Genomic DNA, 22,672 nt, shown 5'->3' on the forward strand with positions numbered 1-22,672 from the left:
TTTTATGCTTTGTTTTTTGGGGGGCAAAGCAAAGCTTCATGTTATATTTCTAGAAGAATGAAGTGTAATCCTTGCAACCACCTGTCATATGTAGGCATGAGATAGAATTGGCACAGGATGTTGTGGGGTGACTTGATATCTGAATGGGTTGTGCCTCTCCTGAGCTTTAGGAGAACTGTCAGTGGTCTTCTGTGCCTTTCACAATGGTGTCCTTTTGCATTTCCTAGATGTGTTCAGGTCTGCTTATGGAGTGTCCTGGGATTTGTTCTCTTTCCCTACTTTTTATAATCTATATGAAAACCCTAGGAGAGGCCATCTGTTACTTTTCCAGCCTAATTGTTTCGCAGAATAGGGACCAGCAATGAGGGCATCACTTATGTGGCTTCAGTTTTCTTTAAGTTAGGATAGCACTTTATCTCAGGTATCTTGAAGAGTCCAAGGCGGCCCAGAACTATCTTTCCCAGAATTAAATTTGGGGACAAACGGGGCAAATGATGTCACAGCTTTCAAATGGAAAATGTTTTTACTCTCAAATATCAGCTTTATAACTTCACCTTGTTACAATCAGACACATGCATGGAGAATACAATGGAATTAACAATTTAGATGGCTTTTGGCAGGGGCGGGGATGAAAATGAATAAGGAAAATGAATAAATGAGCGAGCAGCTCCCCCCCCCCATTTTTCTTTAGGGATTCAACCTGGATTTACTGTGAAGGTTAATTGCGCTGTAAAGCAGGATACCGCAGTAGTACCCAAACCCCCAAAACTTTAACCTTAAGACTGTCTACTGTCGACCTCACCCCATTCCTAAAAGGTCAGTAGGGGCGTGCATAAGCGCACCAATGTGCCTACCGTCCCTGTCCCTAATTATTCGTATCCATTTCATGTATCCAAAATCAAGTTTATACATATATATGTTGTCTAATACTTGCTTGACGAAATAAATAAATAAATAAAATAGTTGGGCGCTGCACTCATCTACGAACAAATGGCGTTTCCCAAACGGGGTCGAGATATCACCAAGATTTTACCGAGGGACTAGCAGAAACAAATAACTGCGATTTTTGCTATTCTGTGTCTTAACATCTGGTAGATTAGATTGGCTAATATACTAGGGAGAAATGCCAGCAGAAGGCACTGGGAAGCCGCCTTCCCTTCTCTATCTAAGCGCAGAGCGGAAGCTCAGCCTCCCGCTCAGCCTTTGCAACATCGGAACCGGCTGGGAGCAAAAAGCGCGTCCGCGTGAGATCAGAGCCACTTCCGCCGTACAGCCGGCTGCGACTCTATGGTGCGGGGAGGGATGGCCGTTTTGTTTCTCATAGGCTCCTCCAGGTTTTGTTTCTTCCGGGGTGGGTGGAGGCGTTGGCGATGATGGCGGACGAGGAAGAGAGAGGGAGCCCGGAGGTTTGCACCCTTCGGTTGGGGACGGAAGCCGATGCCGCGGGAGACGGAGAGCTGCTGGAGTGCGGTGAACCCTTGGACTCCGCTGGATACGTGCTGTACAGGTAGGTAGGGCTCTCCTCGACCTAGGCGGAGCCGTCTGATTAGAAGCCGCTTCCCCCTGAACTCGGTTAAGCTGCTTTAACTTTCATTGGAAGAGGTCTGTGGGGATTCTCAGTCATCCAGGTCATGGGTGTCCCAAGGATGCTTTTTTCAAGAGGCAACTGGATTTTTCTTTTGGTTTTCTTTGAAGACGTTTTGTTTTCTTCAGCTTCTGAAGAAGCTTCTTGGATGAAAAGCGAAACGTCTTCAAAGAAAAACCAAAAAGTCCAGTTGCCTTTTGAAAAAAACACTTTTCAATGGAAGAGAGTATCTAGCTCGCTTGAACTGGTGGAGTCCTTGGTACTCTCTGAGCTCAGTTCATTACCAGACCAGGTAACATCATCAATGCAGGATTTAATTTTGCTAGTAATTTGGAGAAGCCTCGATGTTTTAAGGCACCCCTTATATTGCTAAATGTCCTTAATTGAGATGTAATTTCATTGCAAGGAACTTCACGTTGGATAGGCATCTAAATCAAGTGACAAATCCCATTTGTCGATGTGGGGAGATGAAGGAACGGTCAAGTCCACCTAGGAAAAGCTAGGTTCTCTCTCCAGCCATTCATTCCATTCCAAATCTAGAATATTCAGGGATGCTTGTTCAGCATGGAGGAAAAGTGTTTTGAATTTAAATAAATGTTGGAAATAAAAACCACAGTAAATACTCTTTGAGGAAGCATAGTGTTTCATGAAATTTAAATGCTTAAATCCCTCCCCCCAAAAATATAAATTTTCTGGTCTGGAAATTCTTCTTCTTAAATATGTTGGGTCTCAGTGGAGAACTCATTTTGTGCTGCTTGCTCTTTTTTTTCCAGAAAAAACATTCAACATATATAAATTGGTAGAAATATAAAACAGATAGTTTAATTGATAATCATTATTTAAATTCATTCCGGATATTTTTATAAGATTGTATAATGGTTTTTAACTTATAGTTATTGGACTGTTTTTACTTGTGAGTCCCTAACTCTAACCCTTAGATGACAAATTGGATAAACAATAATAACAAGTCACAGTGCTATCTATACACACTGTCAATTTTCTTGGATATATTGCTACATTAAGTTTATAGGGCTGACTTTTTATTGTTATCCAGCCTTCTGCAACCAAATGTATTAGAGTACAAGTCCCAGAATGCCTTCTTTGTTTAATCCTATATATCAGCAAGGTACCTAGTTGGGTAAAAGACATGTTTCCTATGTTTCTGCAGATAGGGCTCCTTGTGATGTTGCATTTGTACAGGTTTATAGAGAGCCATAGTAATAGGAATGCTTAAAACATATCAAAGATTTGTTTTACATACAAATTATTCTTTCCCAATTGCAAATACAATTCTCAGCCAGGAGCTATTCTGTTCTACAACATACACCAGGGCTGTCAAACTCCTGGACCACAGGTGGATGCCTCATGTGCTGGCCACGGCCATGCCTGGTTTAATGAAGGGGGGGAAATGCCAATAAGTGATGTGATGCTGCTGTGACATGAGTTTGACAACCCTGACATACGTGAACAAGTCTTTGATATTTAGGAGACACCCTTGAACTATATATTTCCTTCAAATGTTCTTGCATTTGCTACCTGCTGACTGATTTGTTTTTTTACAGGAACAGGAAGGAATGGGCAGATATTGACCCAGTTCCTCAAGATGATGGGCCACATCCTGTTGTTCAGATCATATATAGTGAAAAATGTAAGTTTAGAGGAAGCTTGAGAGACTTCTTCTCAATAGTAGGGAATAAATGGACCACCTAAAGTATATCTTCTCTACTGGTTTTTGGATTCTCTCACTGAGACACTATTGTAGTCTAATTGAATTGTACTGGCTGATACATTACTGAGCAGTGTAAATTAAAATTATTATTTTTTTCGGGCTGCTGAACACTCTGAGGTTGACTTTGGAATAAATTGTAGGATTTCATAATGGTCCATAAGTATCTGGAATTCTGCAGTGTGTTTTTCATTGGGATTCAAAGATGAAACAGGTGATTAGATCATCAAGACATGAAAGAAACTAAGATTAGAGCTTTGCTTGTTATAAGCTATTACACGAGGTTGCAGTTAATTAAAAGTTATTCTATCTACTTATTAAATAATCCCAGAAGTATGAATGTCATACTTTAAAACTCAGTTCTAAAAGGTAGGTTGTTTTTCCATCAGTCAAATGTTAAGTGCAAAGAAATTAACAAGCAGATTATTGCATCAGGAAACAATTATATTGATGCAATGTAATGTGAGTAGTAATTTTTGATCTAGAATTCACTTTAAATGGGAAAAAGAAAGTTACTATGCAATTGGTGCCAAATGTCTGGAAACACCAAGATTTTTTTTCCTGCCAAAACTACTAGAATATTTTTCCATCAAAACCCTGATGTCCTCACCAATGACCAATGTGTTCTGTGGTTATTCTAATCTGCAGTTGCTATTACTGTGGTATCAAAATGTCCATCAAAATCTCATCCAAGCTTCTTACCCAATAGAAAAAGGATCTTTTTAACACTGGAAACAAAGACGGACATAGTAACTTGCACCAAAGTTGGTAAAGAATCCTTAGCTCTGGGACAAAATTTTTTATCTGGGTACAGATATGTGCAAAATAATAAGGAATGAAAATGAAGTTCATGGTGCTGTAATGCATTCCACTATTTGTCTGCCATGATACACATTAGAATTCTGATTGTAGAAAAGGTGGATGAAATGTTTTTATTTTACATAAGACTAGGGAACAAGGATAAAAATATGTTTGAATAACACAATGCATAAGAATAGAACTCTTAAAAATTATGAATACTTTTGTCAATATATTCGGGGTACAAAATTTGACACCTTACCTCATAATCTCTTTTTTTTCCAGTGTCTCAGTTTGTACAACTTTGCTTTATATGAGGTTTTCGGAGAATAGAACAGAACAGAATCCTAACATATCAGTCTTCTGTTTGCAATTCTATGCATTTTAGAATATTATTACCTACCTTGCTCTGAGTGGACTCATGGTGATTTGAAATAAAGATGTGGGGCAAGGAGCTGTTTCTTGTCCTTGGAACAATGGAATGGAAGATAAGATAAAAATAAAATAGTATGTGATAGATGTCAGCAAATCCAGTTGCCTGTATTCAGTTAAAGTTAAAAATTAAAAGAAGCAATTTTGAAGAAGAGTATCAGAAGATTTTTTTCAGTTTTCTGGGATACAAGTGACCAGTGACAGCTAACATTTTCGGCACCGAGTGCCGAAACTGGAGCATGCGTGCGCACGCTGGAACACAAGAGACCAGCTGGCTTATGTGCATGCACGCAACGGAATCCATAAGAGTAGCTAGTGATGGCGCACGTGCCCACAGAGAGGGGTCTGCATGCCATCTTTGGCATTGTGTGCCATAGGTTCACCATCACGGGAGTAGGCAATAAGAGGATCAGTGCAGATGATTTTGAGATGGTGGATTTTGAAGGTACAAGAACATGAAGGTGAGAGCCAGGATCCTAGTGGGAAATATTAAAAGAGAGAATGTAGGAAAAGATACAAAGAGCTGTAAAATTAAGGACACCAGTAATTTGTGCTAAATATGGGGCATGAAGAAAAAACAGTTTTGTATCTGAAAAAGTAAGAGTAAATGTGGCAAAGGAAAGCCAAAGACAGATTTGACAAACTAAATTTTTCTGCCTAGTTAAAGATGTGTATGATTACTTCCGGGCCGTTCTGCAACATGATGAAAGGAGTGAAAGAGCTTTCAAGTTAACAGGGGATGCCATTGGACTTAATGCTGCAAATTACACAGTATGGTATGTAGCCATCTTGGGATTTGTTGTTGTTCTTCTCTTCCGAAATTCTAAAAGAAGACAATTTTAAAATACTGAGACGATTCAGATTATTTACAAGTTGCCTTTTGATGTGATATTTGTAAACTTTTTATTTATTTGTTTGTGTCACCTATCCAAGTGACTCTAGGAATGAATGAATGCATGAATACACACACATTCTCTCTCTATTTGGCCAAGTGTGATTAGACACATAAGGAATTTGTTTCTCGGTGCAGAAGATCTCAGAAGATGCAAAGAATAATCATTATTATCATTATAACACCATTAAGGAGGGAGTAAAGAAAACAATAAGGATGATGATGATAATAATAATAATACAGCTATATTAAATGAGTACACTCAGTGGTTTGTAGGTGATTAGCTTTATAATAAGTTTACCAAATGAACAAAATGCTATAGACATTACAAAGTTACAACCTACAACTTAGTTCATAAAGCCAAGTCATAACACACAAAAAGCTTAATGATCCTCACAATAGCAAAGTTAATGAAAACATTAAATGGAACAGACTGTTTAGCCCATAGTTATTTTCTTTCATTGAATGGGTTGTATTTATTTGTGGCTTCCGTTCTTACTGATTGGACACAGTTCATTTTTTAAGTCGAGCTTATCTAGGAAATGTATTACTATTAACAGCAGCAGATATTCATCAATGTGAGACAGTCCTCAATGCTGTCAGACTGCAACATCTGTCATTCCTAACCATTATGGGCTCGAGTTGATAATTTGGGGAGTTCAGCAAGAACTTATGAGCCGTCTCTGAAATGTAGCAAATGTAGCCATCTTCCATCTTACAGGTTTGGGAGTCTGATTCTCAAAAAAATTGCCCATCCTGAACTATTATTTATTTGGAAATGATTTATTTTGAAATACTGACAGTAGTAGGGAGTAATATGGGGAAGCAGCTGAACTCATTGACAAGAATTCCTGCCCCTTCCTTTCCCCTGTAGGCATTTCCGTAGGGTACTTCTGCAGTCTTTGAAGAAAGACTTAAATGAGGAACTCAATTACATTACTGCTATCATTGAAGATCAGCCAAAGAATTACCAAGTCTGGTAAGCATAGATTCTTTGATTTAAAGAATAAATATTTGATTTAAAGAATAAATAAATGAAATAAATAAAAAAGTTATTTCCTATATATGTAAATATTTGATTCGTTGTAATACGTAGTGCAGAATTGTTACACACAGACTGTTAAGCGGAAGTTAAACAGAAAGTTATAGTGAGAGTTCTTTAAGATGCAGATTTTGTTGGTACGAGGATAATGACGGAGATAATCTGAGAAAATGCTCCTGTTGTGGTGGTCTTGGTTGTTTTTTTTAAAATGACAAGATATTATTATATTGGCTATGCTTTGTATATTGTGCTGGAACAATGTGATGGAAATAATATATCTCAGTTACTGCGGGAGCAAAACAAGGGTGTTTAAACAAAGCACAGACTCATCTAAGATGCAGGGGCTGCATCTGTCAAGGAGAAAAATACAACAGGGAATCCACAACAACAACGGTTCAGTGATTCTATGCTGTGCTTTGTTGGATAATTTGTCTTTGTGGTTTTTATATGCTTGGGTGTTCTCTCTTATGCACCATTGCCACACTTCTTGTGCAACAGGTTTTATTAGCCATGTGATTACAAACTGAAGAGGCAATTTTAGTAGGTATGGCATATGTTTGTAGGCATCTCTGAAGCATCAAATGATAGTTTGGGCAAGTGAAGGAGCTGTTGTAAAGCTATCATTACAAGGGAAAGTTTCTTACATCCATGTCAATTAAAATATATTTTTAGTGGATGTATGCAGGTCACATTTCCAAATGTTATAAGATCTCAACCTCTGCTGAGCTAACAATCCCTTTATTCACACAATTCAGTTAACCTGATTAGTGAATAAAATCATTTTCAGGGTTGGCACAGAACACTTGGTCATAAGCCATTGAAATAATGGAGCCGAGGTGGCGCAGTGGTTAAATGCAGCACTGCAGGCTACTTCAGCTGACTGCAGTTCGGCTGTTCAGATCTCACCAGCTCAGGGTTGACTCAGCCTTCCATCTTTCTGAGGTGGGTAAAATGAGGACCCGGATTGTTGTTGGGGGCAATATGCTGACTCTGTAAACCGCTTAGAGAGGGCTGAAAGCCCTATGAAGCTGTATATAAGTCTAACTGCTATTGCTATTGCTATAAACTGAGTTTGTCTAACCCACAAATAAAACATTTCTCATAGTGGTCCTAGACTCCCAGGATCCTCCTAGGGGAATGCAAAATCAAATTAGTTTTTCAGCCTATGTTGAAAAATAAGACAATATTAAAACCCCATCAGTCAACTATGAGAAACAATATAAAATATAATTCATACAAACAAAAACTTTTAAAAGTGGGAAGAAAATCTGAGAGAATTTTTTTTTAAAAAAACTCTATACTAATGTACAAATCCTATTTAAGTTTTAACATAACCAGACTCAGCATCTCATGCAAATCTCGTTCATGGCTGTTTTTCTGGCAGGAGCATTCCCATAATGAAGAGATTGCAGATAGTCCTCAACTTATTATCTTATTTGGGACTGGAAACTCAGTTATTGAACAAAGTGGTTGGTCAAGCAAGATGTTACGTGATTGCTTTTTTCAATGACAACAATATCACCACTCCCAGTTGTTAAGGGATTTGAGGGTTGTTAAAGGGATATAGTCCTGAGTAAGGAGTATGGGGAGGACCCTGAGAGGGCTGACACAGACAGCACAAGTGCCTTTCGGTTCAGGAGTTGAAAGTCTTCCCTGTCGAAATCCTAGCAAGAAGACACTCATGTGCAGTCTGTGCAGGCCTCCCAGGATCCCCCATCCCTGAGGCCCCAGGCTCTCCTTATGTTACCATGCTACCTCCATTCAGCGCTGAACATCCTGCTTGAATTTTGGCTTCTTCTCATCTCTAGGGACTGGCTGAAAGAGCTCCTTGCCAAAGGATTTCAGCTCTGTGCCTACTTGCATGGAACTGAAATCCTTCATGCCTTCTTGCATGGAGCTTGGCAGAGAGTTCTTTCAGCCAGCTCCTAGAGAAGAGAGGGTGTCTTCTTGGCAGATGGTAGCAACTTGCAACCTTTTCTTCTGGCTTTGCCATTGACTTTCTGGGGAAGCTAGCAGAGAAGACTGCAAATGGTGATCACATGGTTGACGTGCTTGGCAAATGGCTGTAAGTATGAACAGTTAAGTATGCCAAGCAACCAGATTGCAATTACAAAACACGTGCTAACTACTGTTTTTTAACATCCTTGATTTTTTTTAGGCACCACCGGCGAGTTTTGGTAGAGTGGTTGAAAGACCCATCACAAGAACTCGAATTTATTGCAAACATTCTTAACCAGGATGCCAAGAATTACCATGCTTGGCAACATAGACAATGGGTCATTCAGGTATTTTCCTGTGGCTGTTATTAACAATTGCTCATTGTTAATCTGAGCAGGAAATGTATGAAAGGAAAAGTTGGAAGTTTTTGTTTTGCTTTATTTCCCCTCCCCCACTCCCACCCCACCCAAAAGGAACAAACGGCAGTTGTTCATTTATCTGCTGAGAAAGTGAAATGATGTCTATGGATGCTGTTTGAATTCCATGATGTCATTTATAACAGAAGTTGGGGAAGTGGTTTTGTGTGTTTTGATAATTGCATTAATACGCTTCAGACAGATCAGGTTGTTAGTTCATCATATCTGTAATACTTTTCCCTACAAATAGTATACAAGGTATATAATAAATATCTGACGTTTAGCATGTGGTTAATTTGGTTTTGACATCTCAGATATGGTAGCAAGATAGTCATGTTGTTGCTTCTGTAATTGCTATAATTATGTGAGAATGCATGTTCACTAACTCTTAAATCTATAATTGTCTCAGTTAAGGTTAGAACTAATGGAAATGAGATAATTTTCCTGATGCAGTGTCTTTATGTTTCCTTCAATTTTATATATTTAGGAATTTAAGCTGTGGGATGATGAATTGGAATATGTTGAGCAACTTTTGAAAGAAGATGTCAGAAATAATTCCGCCTGGAACCAAAGATACTTTGTGATTTCAAACACATCTGGTTACAATGATCCTGCTGTTCTAGAGAGAGAAATTCAGTATGTAATGTTTTATTTGGTTTTATCTTGTTCCATGAATGAATACAAGGGTGTACAAGTATACATGTAGTGTATTTTATGGATAATTTTGTACACATATCCCCAGTGGACTTTTAGAATCCTTTTGCTAACTTAAGCATTTTGCACTGTAGCTTGGGGTTATGGCCACTTCAGTTTTCCAATTACAACTTGATATAGCCACATCAAAAAAGAGAGGTAATCCAAAATTATAGAACTACAAAATATATTGTAAGAAAATCCCTATCGTTCTGGAAAGTACTCCTAAAAGAGGCCAGTTAACTCATAGACTTGGAAATAAATGGGGAAAAAACCTGGGAAGAGGGTGTGGTATGATGGAGAACCTGGAATTTGCAACATATAATTCATATGGTAAAAATGACTTACTGTATATACTCGAGTATAAGCCTAGTTTTTCAGCCCACTTTTTGGGCTGAAAAAAGCCGCCTCGGCTTATACTCGAGTCAGTGAAAAATTTGCCCGAAATGGAGGAGAAAAAGGGGCGGGGCCATGCCGCTGGGTGACACTCGTGAATGGCCCAGTGCCCCTGTGAGTTTCCCCTCCCTCTGTGTCAGTTTGCCGCGCAGCGCGCACTGCACCATCCCCCCTCCTCACGGTCTAATGTAATGCAGGGCTGTCTTACGATTCCCCTTCCTCCCCCTCCTGCCGCTCTGCAACGATGTCCCACCTCCTCCTTGTTATGGCAAGCAGCCACATAGCGATGTCCCACCTCCTCTGGTACAGTGATCCAATGATAGGAATCACTGTGCCGTGTGTCATAGGAGGCGGGACATCGCTCCCGCGGCTGCACGGGACATCAGCATCACAGCGGGACATCAGCATCATGAGGTGAGTGAAGTATTTCATTGAATACACCGCTAGTTTACTGTTTTTCTTTGAAATAAATATTCAAAAACATTATTGGTATCTATTTTTATTTTTGAAATTTACCGGTAGCTGCTGCATTTCCCACCCTAGGCTTATACTCGAGTCAATAACTTTTCCAGTTTTTTGTGGTAAAATTAGGTGCCTCGGCTTATATTCGGGTCGGCCTATACTCGAGTATATACGGTAACTTTTTTTTGTTTAAAAAATTGGAAATACTTTGGGCATTATGTATCTTGTGATATAAATCTACTCGATGTATGGTTTCTCTCTCCTTTATCTATATAGAAAATGTTTTGATTTGTAAAAGTATCATTAGGAGTAACTCTAAAACAAAAACTGTCCAAAGTATGGAATGGAACAGTTCTATGGATTATTGCATTACTGGAATAAACCCTTAAAACATTTCCATGATAAGGAACTAGGTGAATTTAAAATAAGCCCTTTTTTTTCTTTTTGTTTTAATAATACAGTAAAGCATGCTGAATACTATCTGGGTTAAAATTACCCAGATATTGTTTCAAAAATATTAAACTATGTGCACCCAAAGACAGTAGGGATGGAATTGTCCCTACTATTGGCTAAAGCATCCTTCAAATCTCTATAAATTGGAGAATGTTTTTAAGGTAATTACAAGATGACAGAGTCCCTGACGCATGTGCAAAATCCTCTGGATTTCTGTCGTAAAATTAGAATATTTTATGTCTAGTATCCATAAACAAAATCACTCAATAAATTGATGCGTCTGTGTGTGCCATTCAGGATTTATGCTACCTTGACACATATATGGTTATTCCATAGTTTCCTTATCCAGTTTGTTTTTCCTTTTCAGGTACACCCTAGGAATGATCAAGCTGGTACCTCATAATGAAAGTGCCTGGAACTACCTGAGAGGGTGAGATTGTTTTACCTACATGTTTAATGTTGCTATGTGTTACAAATTTAATGCACATAAAGAAGGGTAGAATTTGGTACCAGCCCAGGATTCAGATAAAAATATTATTGCTTTATTATTATTGTTAAAGGTTTTTTTTACCTTTTTGATTATAAAAAGTGCTTTGACGTATGTGGCTAAGCAGAAGCCACAGAACCACTATTTTTGTTTCACTAAACAAAATGTATTTTGATGGTAAGAGGAGATGCAAATTACTTGCCCTCTCTTAAGACTAGCAAATCCAGAAACTCTTCAAAAATGTCATTTTACTATTGATTTTTTATAATGAAGAGAGTTTCCTTCCCTGGGATTTTCTGGAACCATATATGGGACTCTATTTATTCTGCATGAAAAGGGTTTCCATAGGAGAAATTATGAATACACTTATTCAGAGAATGTCCTGCTAACAGTTCCAATAAAAGGAACTGACAAAGCAAGTAGTGTACTGGTTAAGGTGCTGATCTAGAAAGTGGAAGACCATGAGTTCTAGTCCTCCTTTAGGCAGGGAAGTCAGCTAAGTGACATTCGGCCAGTCATTCTCTCTGAGCTTAACCCAACTCATAGGGAAGTTGTTATGGGAAAAAATAGGCAAGAGACCTTGAATACAAAACAAAGGTGGGATGTAAATTACACGATAAATAAAAATAAACATTCAACTAGCTAACAGCACAGAACATGATTTTAAAAGATGCTTTGCTTTTTTAAATAATATTTTATTAGGTTATAAAATAAGATACAAAATACAAAAGTAAATAGGAAAACAGTGGGGAGAAAAAGGGAGAAGTGAGGAAGGGCTAGGGAAAAGAAAAAAAAAGTGTTGACTTCCAATTCCCTCTGTTATAGTAAAATAAAGCATTAACATCAAACCACAACTTTTTCACAGTAAAAAATGCTTTGCTTTTTTTATATTGGATAGGTGGTATCCTTTCCATAGCCAAAGTAGAGTAGTATAAGTTCTTTTAATGCTTAAAATACTGCAGTAAGATAGCTGGCTAATTTTAGGCCCTGGGTTTAATGGTCCTTCCATTAAAAGATCACATTTCATCACCTAATGCATCCCTCAGAGATTGTAGCAAGTGGGCAGAAGAAGTTCTGTCCAGGAGGAAAGATAAGGTTTGTTTTGAGAGTTAAATGAAGGATGAGGGAAAAGCACAGGTGCTTTAATTTTAATTAAAACACCAAATAACTCCCTGCTTGATTACATCCTTGTGTTTTTCCTTCTGCTGCTATTAAGATGAGCAAGCAGAACATGAGACTGGAGCTAGAATACCCATGTTTCTAGAATGTTTACATTTTTTTTAAAAATGGCAAGTTGATTGAAATTTAATATGATGTTCATCAAACTTTTTCATTTCAGGATTTTGCAAGATCGTGGCCTTTCAAAATATCCAGACCTGTTAGAACAGCTACTGGAATTGCAGCCAAGTCATAATTCCCCTTATCTAATTGCCTTCTTGGTGGACATATATGAGGACATGTTAGAAAACCAGAATGAAAACAAGGAAGAAACTCTCAGCAAAGCATTAGAGGTTAGTTCTTTAAAGCTTAAAGTTCTTTACAGTAGCCACCCCCAACCTGCAGTCCTTAACAGAAGTTATAGTAAATCTATTTTTTTTTCTTGACAATTCAAAATTGTATTAGTTTATCTGAATATAAAATACAAAAGACAATAATGGGAAAATAAAGGAGGAAAAGGGGGAAAGTGTAGGGCAAACGGAAAAAAGAAAAAATAGGCATTGACTTCCAACTCCTTTTGGTGCAGTAGAATAAGATAACAGCATCAAACCTCAACTTTTTACTTTTATATAATAACATAAACAACAAACCTTTCTATAACAACAAACCTATATAATTTGCAAAACTCAAAATCAAAGTTTTGTTTTTTTCCACCAAGCATAAAGTCTAAAAGTGATTTCCAAATAGAAACAAAGTTAATTGTGTTCTTTTCTTTAATCAGAGCAATCAATTTGAACATCTCTGCTAACTCCATCAATTTTTGCAGCCTTTCATTCATTGTGGGAATCAAAGTGTCCTTCCATTTTTGTGCATAAAGTTATCTTGCTGCCATCAATATAAATATAAATAATAATATAAATATAAATATAAATATATAAATATAAATTATAATATTATTGATTATATATATATATATATATATATATATATATATATATATATATATATATATATATATATATATATATATATATATATATATATATATATATATATAATATTATATATATATATATATCATCAAAGTCAATTTCTCCCCCAGCCTTTTTCCATTAAACCCAAAAGGAAAGTCTCTGGTTTTATCTTTATATTCACTTTAAGAATCTTCTGTATTAGAATATGAATCCTACTACAATATTTCTTTGCCTTATCACATGTCCATCATAAATGATAAAAGTCACCTTTTCTACATTTGCATTTCCAACATTCATTTGACATATCTTTATACATTCTTGACAACTTGTCCAATGTTAAATATTAAAAATAATCCTCTTATAAAAATGTTCTTGTACATTGTAATTTAATGTACATTTTACACCTTTCATCTACATATTCTCCCATTGTTCAAGCATTATGTTATATCCTAAGTTCCTTGCCCACTGAATCATACAATGAGAAGTTATAGTAAATCTCCAAAAGGATGAAGAAAATGACATGCTCATTCATGTAATGTGTCATACTCTTATTGTTGTTGGTTTCAAACATGCCAGTTACCATGGTGTTTTAGGCCAAGTATAATAAAATACATTAATCATTTGACCTTAAGGGTCTTATGGTATAACCTCTTCTTTCCCATATATTATTGCACTTTAATTGCAACTGTAGCTGATTTGGTTATGCTTATAAAATTGTATGCAGATGGCAGTGCTAAATAAGATGATGAGTATTTATGATAACTCTTCTTCCTTTAGCTAGGTAGTTAAAAATTGGCATCTTCTAGCGTAATATTGGTACCTAAGTGATCCAATTATATTTCAAACATTACGTCATCCTTTTCGGTGTAGATATTTTATCACCCTAACCCAAATCAGTGAAATTGGTTTAATTTATTATTATAAGCATTATAAGAAGTTTCAGGGACTGAACTGAAAGGAGCCTGGAATAAGACTGTTAAGTATTTAATAATGAAGAATTCAGAGTGAATACTGTTACCCAGTTCACTGGCTTTGCCCTTTATTCCTGCTAATTTAATTTATTGTATAATATACAGCATATAAATTTTAATTACTGTATAATTTACAGTAATGTCTCCTGCTTTACTATAAGATCTCAATAAATTATTCTGTAAAATACTGTGCATACTGAAGGGAACTAAATATAAGTAAAACTGTAATTTTCCTTTTTATAGTTGTGTGAAATCCTCTCTAAGGAAAAAGACATTATACGGAAAGAATACTGGGGATATATTGGAAGATCCCTTAAAAGTAAATACAGCCCAAATGAGGAACAGACTGTGCCAACAGAAAACGATCAGCATTAATTTCATGTGAAGGAGAAATGATACAGCATTCAGCTTCTGTGCATTTTACAAAATCTTTAAACTAGGCTGGCAATTAATAGAGTGTTCCCCTTCTTTCCAAATATGTTTTAACTATACATTAATTGCAGAGGTATTGCTTCTTAACCACATTGAAGACTGCAAAGTGTTCTGCATAACAAACTGACCCATGGTAATTGCTGCTACACACATTAGCTATGGGGTAATTATAAAGCACTGTGCATTTAAAAAACACTTTGTAATTACCTTATTTGTATCAGAAATATTTTGCCCTATTTGATACATGAATAACACTGTACAAGCAATTCTGCTATCCTAAATTTTAAAGCGACCCTTCTTCTCATAAAGTAAGTCCAGTGAGACTCTGAATGTATTTGGACTACAGAGATCTACTGCGGACGTACAGGCTAATTTAAGTTACAGTATGAAGAACATGCAGTTGTACATTGGAGCAGCTATGCAACACTATGTTTTCATTGTATCCAACTAGTGCCATCAATAATTTGTCATAAAGATATAAATGCTGTACTTGTACAAGAATGTAATGGCTTTGTTCTATTTTCTAGAGCAAGGATGTCAGAATGGGGCCATAGTTAGTGAGGATTTTCAGTGTGGCCATGGTTCTATATAGATTTTTAAATCACCTGTATACCTACAGTGGAAATAGTTTTTGACAATAGTTGACCTAGTTAAGTCTTTATAAGTTTTCCTGGCTGATTTCTTGCAAGTGGAGAATATTTGTACCTTGGAATGTATTTAAGAGACAGATATCTATATCTACGCATACACACATAGGTTACATTATTTTAATATTTAAAACCAATTCATCAATACCATAGTAATTGTTTCAAGTTTTTCTCAGTTGTCTCTGAAACTAGGATGGCAGATTAGGATGATCCTGCATTCAGATTTATTTTTAAAAATGGTTTAATTCTTTCTAAAAACTCTGCAAAATTAGGTTAAGACTGAAACCAATTAAAAACAAATAAAACTCCATCTATTTTTACCACATGAATTCAACAGGGCTTCAACATGATCTTTTACAAGCTAAGTAACCAAAGTTATTTTTGTCACTGAACTTGTCAGTTTTGCTTTTTTTCATTCATGTTCTTAACCTTGAGCATTTTTCTTCCTGTTTATGAAGAATTGTACAAACTTTTTTTGTGAAATAAACTGAACAAATATACCTTTCTTCAATTTATAGCTATCCGTAAATAGATAATTTAATAAAAATAAATGAGAATGTTACTTGGATCAATTTCAGCTGGAGAAATTGACTACTTTACTTGGGAAGCCTCGTAAGCTTTAATTGTGATGCGGTAAACATACAGTAGGTAGTCCTCGACGTATGGCCATAATTGAGCCCAAAATTTCTGTTGCTAAGTGTAACGTTTAGTAACTTAATTTTGCCCCATTTTACGACCCTTCTTACCATAGTTGTTAAGTGAATCATTGTAGTTGTTAAGTTACTAATATGGTTAAGTGAACTGGCTTCTCCATTGACTTTGCTTGCCAGAAGATCTCAAAAGGACCCCAGTCACTACACCCATTATAAATATGTCAGTTACCAAGTGTCTGAATTTTGTTCACATGACTTGGGGATAGTGTAACACTAGTCATAAATGTGAAAATAGTCGTAGGTCACTTTTTTCAGTGCTATTATAACTTTGAACAGTCACTAAACAAATGGTTGTAAATTGAGAGCTTCCGTTTCCCTGAAAATATGGTAAGACCTAACCAGAATATAAGCCCTAGATTAATTTTTAGCCTGCTCTTAATATAAGCCCTACCCAAAAATAAGCCCTATTAGCTGGGGGGATGGCCAACACCGGAGGCGGTGATGGTGCACTCAGGTGCTGCACAGCACACGCAGCACAGGTGAGTTACCTGCCCAAGCAGCAGATAGAGGCAGAGCAGGGGGGGGGAAGGTAGGCAATCCAGACATGTCACACTTTCCTGCGGCCCGCCTTCCCGCCACATCTCTGCTTCTGTCTGCTGCTTGGACTAACCTGCGCTGCACAGCGCCAGTGCTCCAACCAAGGGGCTGGCAGGCTCTGCTGGGCACCCTCGGCCTCTGTGCGCTCATTGCCTCTTGTGCACATGCCTAGGATGGGGTACCCAGCTGAACTAATCACTTTGATATCCTGTTTTCCCAAAAATAAGCTCTAATGCTTATTTTGGAGCCCCCAGAAATATAAGACTTGGTCTCCTTTTTGGGGGGAAACAGTACCAGTATTCATAATGCTAGTTTACACTGACAATCCTGAGCTGATTTTTTTTTTTTTTTTTGATAATCCTGCCTTTCTACTTAAGTGGGACAAGGCATTATTATATATGGATTACTTGTATAAGAGATCTTACCATTCCAATTCTGGAAATCAGAAAAAGTTCTGTCCACAAGAAAACAGCTCTAACTTCATTACTGCATTGTCACAAAATTGAGAGTGAAGGTTCATGAGATGTCTGATAGAAAATTCTGAATGTGGGTTAAAATATCTCTGTTTTTGTTCAGTGAAATAAATACGATATGGCTGTAACTCTTCTATGAAAGCTGCTACAGCACAGCAGCTGGTATACAAACTAGAAACTGCCAAGTTAAAAGAATTTCTTTGTCATGAATTCAGTTGGCAAGTTAGGGTTTCTACTCTTGGCATAAAAATATCAAGTCCATCAACAATTATGAGGAAAAGCAGCATCAAGTGTCTGTGGATCTGATACTTGGGACCTCCTACACATGGTTTATTTCAGATTCTATAGAGGAAATACACCATACAAATCAATTGTCTTGGGCTAGAATGTAACAAGTTCAGCCATTTGTCACATCTTCAGAACTGGGGGGGGGGAATCATTTATCAATCAGAGCATCCTCTGGAGAATGGTGGGGATAAGAGGATAGTGGATTCTATTGTGAAACCAAAGTTTTTGCCAACTCTAAAGATGTGACAAATGCCTACACTTGTTACTCTATAGTTCTGTAACACATTTAGCCTGTATATTGTTCAGTACACATCTGTAAGTTGGGTTTTCTGAAATTGATGGTAAAACTGTAGGCAAAGGAGTATTTTTCAGGCTCAGTTCCTAGGTTACTTAAACTATTACAAAGTTGAGCTTTCATTTAAGTTTTATAAACCAAAAAAGGAGTATTAGTTTCTCTTTTTCAATGTGAATGTGCACCAGACTGGTATATAAGAAGTTAAGCCAATAATTGATCATTATCACTTCAACACTGTATACAGGACAATTCTTTTTTGGGGCAAAAACTGTGTTTTGATTTCATGAAACCCAAATTAGCATTTTTCCTATACACCATTTTAATCCCAGAACACCTTCAAGATACAAATCTACAATTATCCTTTCATGGTCTCCCTACTTTCCAATCTAGTAAGATATATTCCCCAGTTTCCGATTATAGTACAGTACATTTCTTTTAAAAACTGGACAGTACTGAATTAACATAAATTTGAATATTCTTCAAAAAAGTATGCTTACATTTGAGCAAAACAGCTTACTTCATCGGCCAGTTCTTTATTGTAATAAAATGAGATTGGAGAAAATATATCTTTTTTATGTTTGGGATATTAGGTTATTCTTAATGTATTTTAAAAATATTTTAAATAATATTTTCTGCTTTATCCAAAAATTATTCTTTCAAAATAAAAATGCCTTCAAATCATTCTCAGCCACAAATTTCAATTGAGTAAAAATAAGGAGCACCACCACTGTTATAATTTGAGACTGAAGCAAAAATGCCTTCAGAAAAGATGGGAGAAAAGAGTAGTTTGGAAAATTCAGCATAGAAGAGGAGGAAAAGAGGAAAATGGACTGTAAAGTAATGTACACATCTGATTTAAAATAGAATGTGTGTATGAAATGCATAGTACAGATGGTGATAACAAGAATATGATAGTGGACACATGGTAATGGAACCTAGAACACTTATGATGTTATGTTAACAAACTGAATTGTGTTATTTAGGTCTAAAGAATTTCACAGCAGTTACATAAAACCTTATTAAAATTGCAATCCAAAACGTGTGCCTCTGGATACAATAAAATCACTGGGGTTTAGTTCTCAGTAAATATGTTTAAAGAATAAACAAATGTAGAAGCTGAAGCACTTGTTAAATATAATGTACCCCTTGAAAAGCCAGAAAAATCCAACCTCTTTATAGGACAGGGTAGATATTTTTTCTCTTTTTCCTTTTTAATTTTTTATCCTCATTTTTTGAAGTTTTTTTTTCTTCTTCCCCACAAGGATGTTGGAAAAGAAAGGCAGATTACTATAACAGCCGTCTTATTTTTCCTCCCCATCAGAAGGATTTTAATATTAAGGAAAATTTGTTTCTTTTTATTTGACATTCAAATTAAGACATAAATTGTATATTGCCAGGATTAGGAAAAATTTACGACTTCAAGGAAAAATAAGTAAATTACCTAATTTACAGATTCTTCCACAAATGTATATAATTGGATACAAAAAAGTAGGGTTCCATTCTTCATTCCCTGGAACAATTTAAAAAAAAATTCAGTAGAGGATCTCAGTAAGGGAGATAAGAGGCAGTGACCAGCAGAAACGAACCTGTCTCCATAATTTTATTTTGTCAATTTACCTTATCTAAGGAATTACGGTAGTTGAGAAAAATTGCAAATTACCATTTCTTTAGTATCCTTAATCTTCATTAGCTAGGACCTCACATTGTGGGAGAGTCACACTTTTGGCTGGGCTAAGAAACACATTGGATTGAACCCACTTCACAGGGTTGTTATAGGGAAAATAGGAGATGGAAGATATATTGGATGTGTTCGCCACCCTGATTTATTTGTAAAAATAATAAAGGCAAGATGCAAACTAAATAAATATGATACAACGTAGGGGAAGCCACACATAGGTAGAAGTGGGATTTTCCATTTTTTCCCCTGGATTTCAAAGTACTTTTATATTAAAATAAGCCTGTTTTAGGATGCACATTATAATTTTTATTTGTTTTTAACCAAAATTGTGAGAAAAAATACTGCTACTAAGACAGGAAATTTTGAAAGCCTTAAAAAAAAGTGGTGGATGCAGGCTGTAGATGGCTCAGCCATAGGAAGAAAACTTAGGGATAGCAGTGGAGATCAAAGAATAGGAGGAAAGTAAAGGCGAAACAAAAAGTACTTGTAAGGAATATGTATGTGTAAGGAATTTGAATATGCAGGGCAACATGGGAAGGATATTTCTTAAAGAGATAGTATACACTATATTAATGAAATAGTACTATATGTTGGGAGTAAAAGAAAAAAATCCAGAGAGGGTTTGGGTAGTCTCCTGTCTGAAAACTAAGGAAGTCTCTTCCTACTTCGTTTTTCACAATTTAAGGTCACATAACTGGCATGATAAAATAGATTATTGGAGTTTTACTGGATTTGAAAATTGTGAATTCAGGATTTGCCTTATAAACCTCTGACATATTATGAGTACTTTATTCAGGATTTGAAGAATTACTTATTTTTTATGCACACTATTTTGCCTTTTTGGGGGTGGGATTTTTAAAAACTATTATGATAACTATGAATGGGCTCTCTCATAGTGCAGTTTTTTTATAACAGTACCTTTTCAAAATTCCAAATATACCCTCTAACATAAAACAAATCGTGCTGTCACATATGAAATCAGGAGTTAAGGTGGTTCAAATGAATACAAGTTTAATGAATGCTAACGTTCCACAAGAATTTGAGCTACTAATGGTGAAAGCAAATTGGCGTAAGTAAGAGTCAACAGAATTCAAAATGGGCTGGACTTAGATTCTAAACTGATGATGTACTTGACCCCTCCCTCAGGCTCAGCCTGGTCGTCTCCTACAGGAACATCTTCATTTAAAACTCCATCATTCGTTCTCCCAATTTAATAATTAGTCTTGAGGAAAAAAGCTGATGTTGTATAACTGCTGCTCAAGGAAAGGAGTGAAATAGAAATAGAAAATAGAAAAATCAGCAATCACTGACTTAGTGATTTCCAATTTTGTTCTTAAAGTACTTTATAGCAGTAGCCATTAATTAAGAGACAAAAATAAAGAAATTCTGTGTCCTTTGTCTTTAACTAGTTTTTATTGAGGAACTTTTGAAAAATAAGAGGTAGTTTGAAAAAGTTCTAATATCAATTTTCCTCTAACTGAGGAAAATGTTCACATTCATAGACTTAATAAATCCACAAGGCACAGATTTAGATTCTGAAATTTCCCCCCATTGTATGGATTCTTCAAAATGTAGTTTATAAATCTAGTTCCCTAAGAATGACCATGAACCTCTCTGACTGTTGAAAAGGGAGGACATCTTCACAACAGATATTCTCTTTTCTCTTCCAGGAAGGAGAGAATTTGTAATGTGTATCTGTTCCGCTATCACTTTCCTTAGGCAGTCAAGCTCTTCTCAGTAAAATCTTGAAACCTAAACGTTGATGTAGCTGCCTGCATTTTGCTTGATAATTGCTCTAGGAGGAAGTGATACAAGATAGGCTCAGAGCTGCAATTACTTCATTATGCCCACATTTTTGATCCTCTGTACCACTGTTCATTATTTGAACATACCAACTATCCAACTTAAATACCACTTGTTCCCATGTGGAAGTTCAGTGCACAGTAACTAGTTGAGAAAATTTGCTGGGGATTTTAAGATAATTGGGAGAATTGAGGAAAAAATACTATTTTCAGCATACATTACAGACCCAAGCCAGGGAATTAAAGATGCGGGTAACCACCTGTAAAGTTTGTACAATAGGAAATTCTGGAACTGGACTGAGGACGATTCTTTTTTTTGGGGGGGGGACGTGGTGACCCTGAGGACAAACAAAGCCTCCAAATTCCTCAACGACCCTCTAAAAAGGATGCAAAGGACCAGCTGTCTGCAAGGAATATAAATCCTTCCATTCCCCACTATCCTGTCAGAGCCGAAGAAGCTTCTCGGATGAGAGGTGAAACGTCTTCAAAGACAAAAACAAGAAAGTCCAGTTGTCTCCTGGAAAAAAAAAGCGGGGGAGACAAACTTGATGACTGAGAATCTCCACAGATTTCTAAATGGCTAAACGCCTCGCCTTGCCCTCAGTTCGCACGATCCTAGCTCGGCTTTGGGACGAGCGGGAAAACCTCAGTCCTAAGAGAAGGCAGGCTCTACCTTGGGCTGCTCAGCCGCCGCCGCCGCCGCCACCGCCTCTTCCCTCACCGCTACCTCTCTCCTGCGGGGCGATTTCCACTTCCTCTCCGCGGGAGAGAAAGAAAAAGAGGCTGGAGGAGAAGGTCGCGGCGGCGCTGTTACCGTCCAAAGACTCTCTCGCTCCTTCTCTTTTCTTACTTCTCTTTCCCTTCCTCCCTTCGCCCGCCCTGTGTGTGTGTGTGTGCGCGGATGGCGCGGGGAGGGGACTAGGCGAAAGAGGCCGACGAGAGCCGCCGCTGTCGTGGTCGAGCGGGTGTTGGGGAGGGTGGGGGGGGGGAGGCGGCGCTACAAGCTGGCCTGGGGCTGAGCGAGCTTACGAAGTCACCGTGTCACCGCGGCGGCACTCGCCGCGCCCGCCTCATTGCTGCTGCTTAGGGGAAAGGGGGGGAGGGAAACTGCCGCCACCGCCGCTTCTCTTTACCCGGAAAGGCCCTCTCCGCTCTGCTACCGCCACCATCGCCAACCTTCGCCGCCTCCTCCACCGGAACCGAGTCTCCTCCCTCCCTCCCTACACACACAGACACACACACACACAGGCGCGCGCGCTCTCTCGCTCGCTCCCCAGCCCCGGCGAGCCCTCCCGAGCCGTGCACACCACCAAGAGGGGCGACTTGGGGACGGGGGGGAGGGAAGCCCAGGCTAGGCCAAGACGGGCCGGGCCGGGCCGAAGCT

General features: G+C 37.5%; 1 protein-coding gene across 1 annotated transcript; it reads left to right on the forward strand.

The window, feature by feature from the left end:
* The first annotated feature begins 1,340 nt into the window (after positions 1 to 1,340).
* Positions 1,341 to 16,007, forward strand: FNTA (farnesyltransferase, CAAX box, subunit alpha). The gene is made up of 9 exons (XM_014076004.2): positions 1,341 to 1,507; positions 3,148 to 3,233; positions 5,203 to 5,317; positions 6,308 to 6,412; positions 8,634 to 8,760; positions 9,317 to 9,465; positions 11,201 to 11,263; positions 12,660 to 12,831; positions 14,667 to 16,007. Exons 1-9 carry the CDS (start codon positions 1,371 to 1,373, stop codon positions 14,796 to 14,798), a joined length of 1,086 nt encoding a protein of 361 aa, XP_013931479.2. The 5' UTR covers positions 1,341 to 1,370; the 3' UTR covers positions 14,799 to 16,007.
* Positions 16,008 to 22,672: the final 6,665 nt, after the last annotated feature.

This window comes from Thamnophis sirtalis, unplaced genomic scaffold (genome assembly GCF_051295495.1).
Source record: "Thamnophis sirtalis isolate CommonGarterSnake01/CBP01778 unplaced genomic scaffold, rThaSir2_p1.2 scaffold_5, whole genome shotgun sequence".
NCBI lineage: Eukaryota > Metazoa > Chordata > Lepidosauria > Squamata > Natricidae > Thamnophis > Thamnophis sirtalis.

Excerpts from the sequence above, each read along its gene's own strand:
- FNTA (XM_014076004.2), top strand. The coding sequence starts at position 1,371 with ATGATGGCGGACGAGGAAGAGAGAGGGAGCCCGGAGGTTTGCACCCTT. Across the intron at positions 1,508-3,147 it reads GCTGGATACGTGCTGTACAG|GAACAGGAAGGAATGGGCAG; the intron begins GTAGGTAGGGCT and ends GTTTTTTTACAG. Across the intron at positions 11,264-12,659 it reads GCCTGGAACTACCTGAGAGG|GATTTTGCAAGATCGTGGCC; the intron begins GTGAGATTGTTT and ends TTTTCATTTCAG.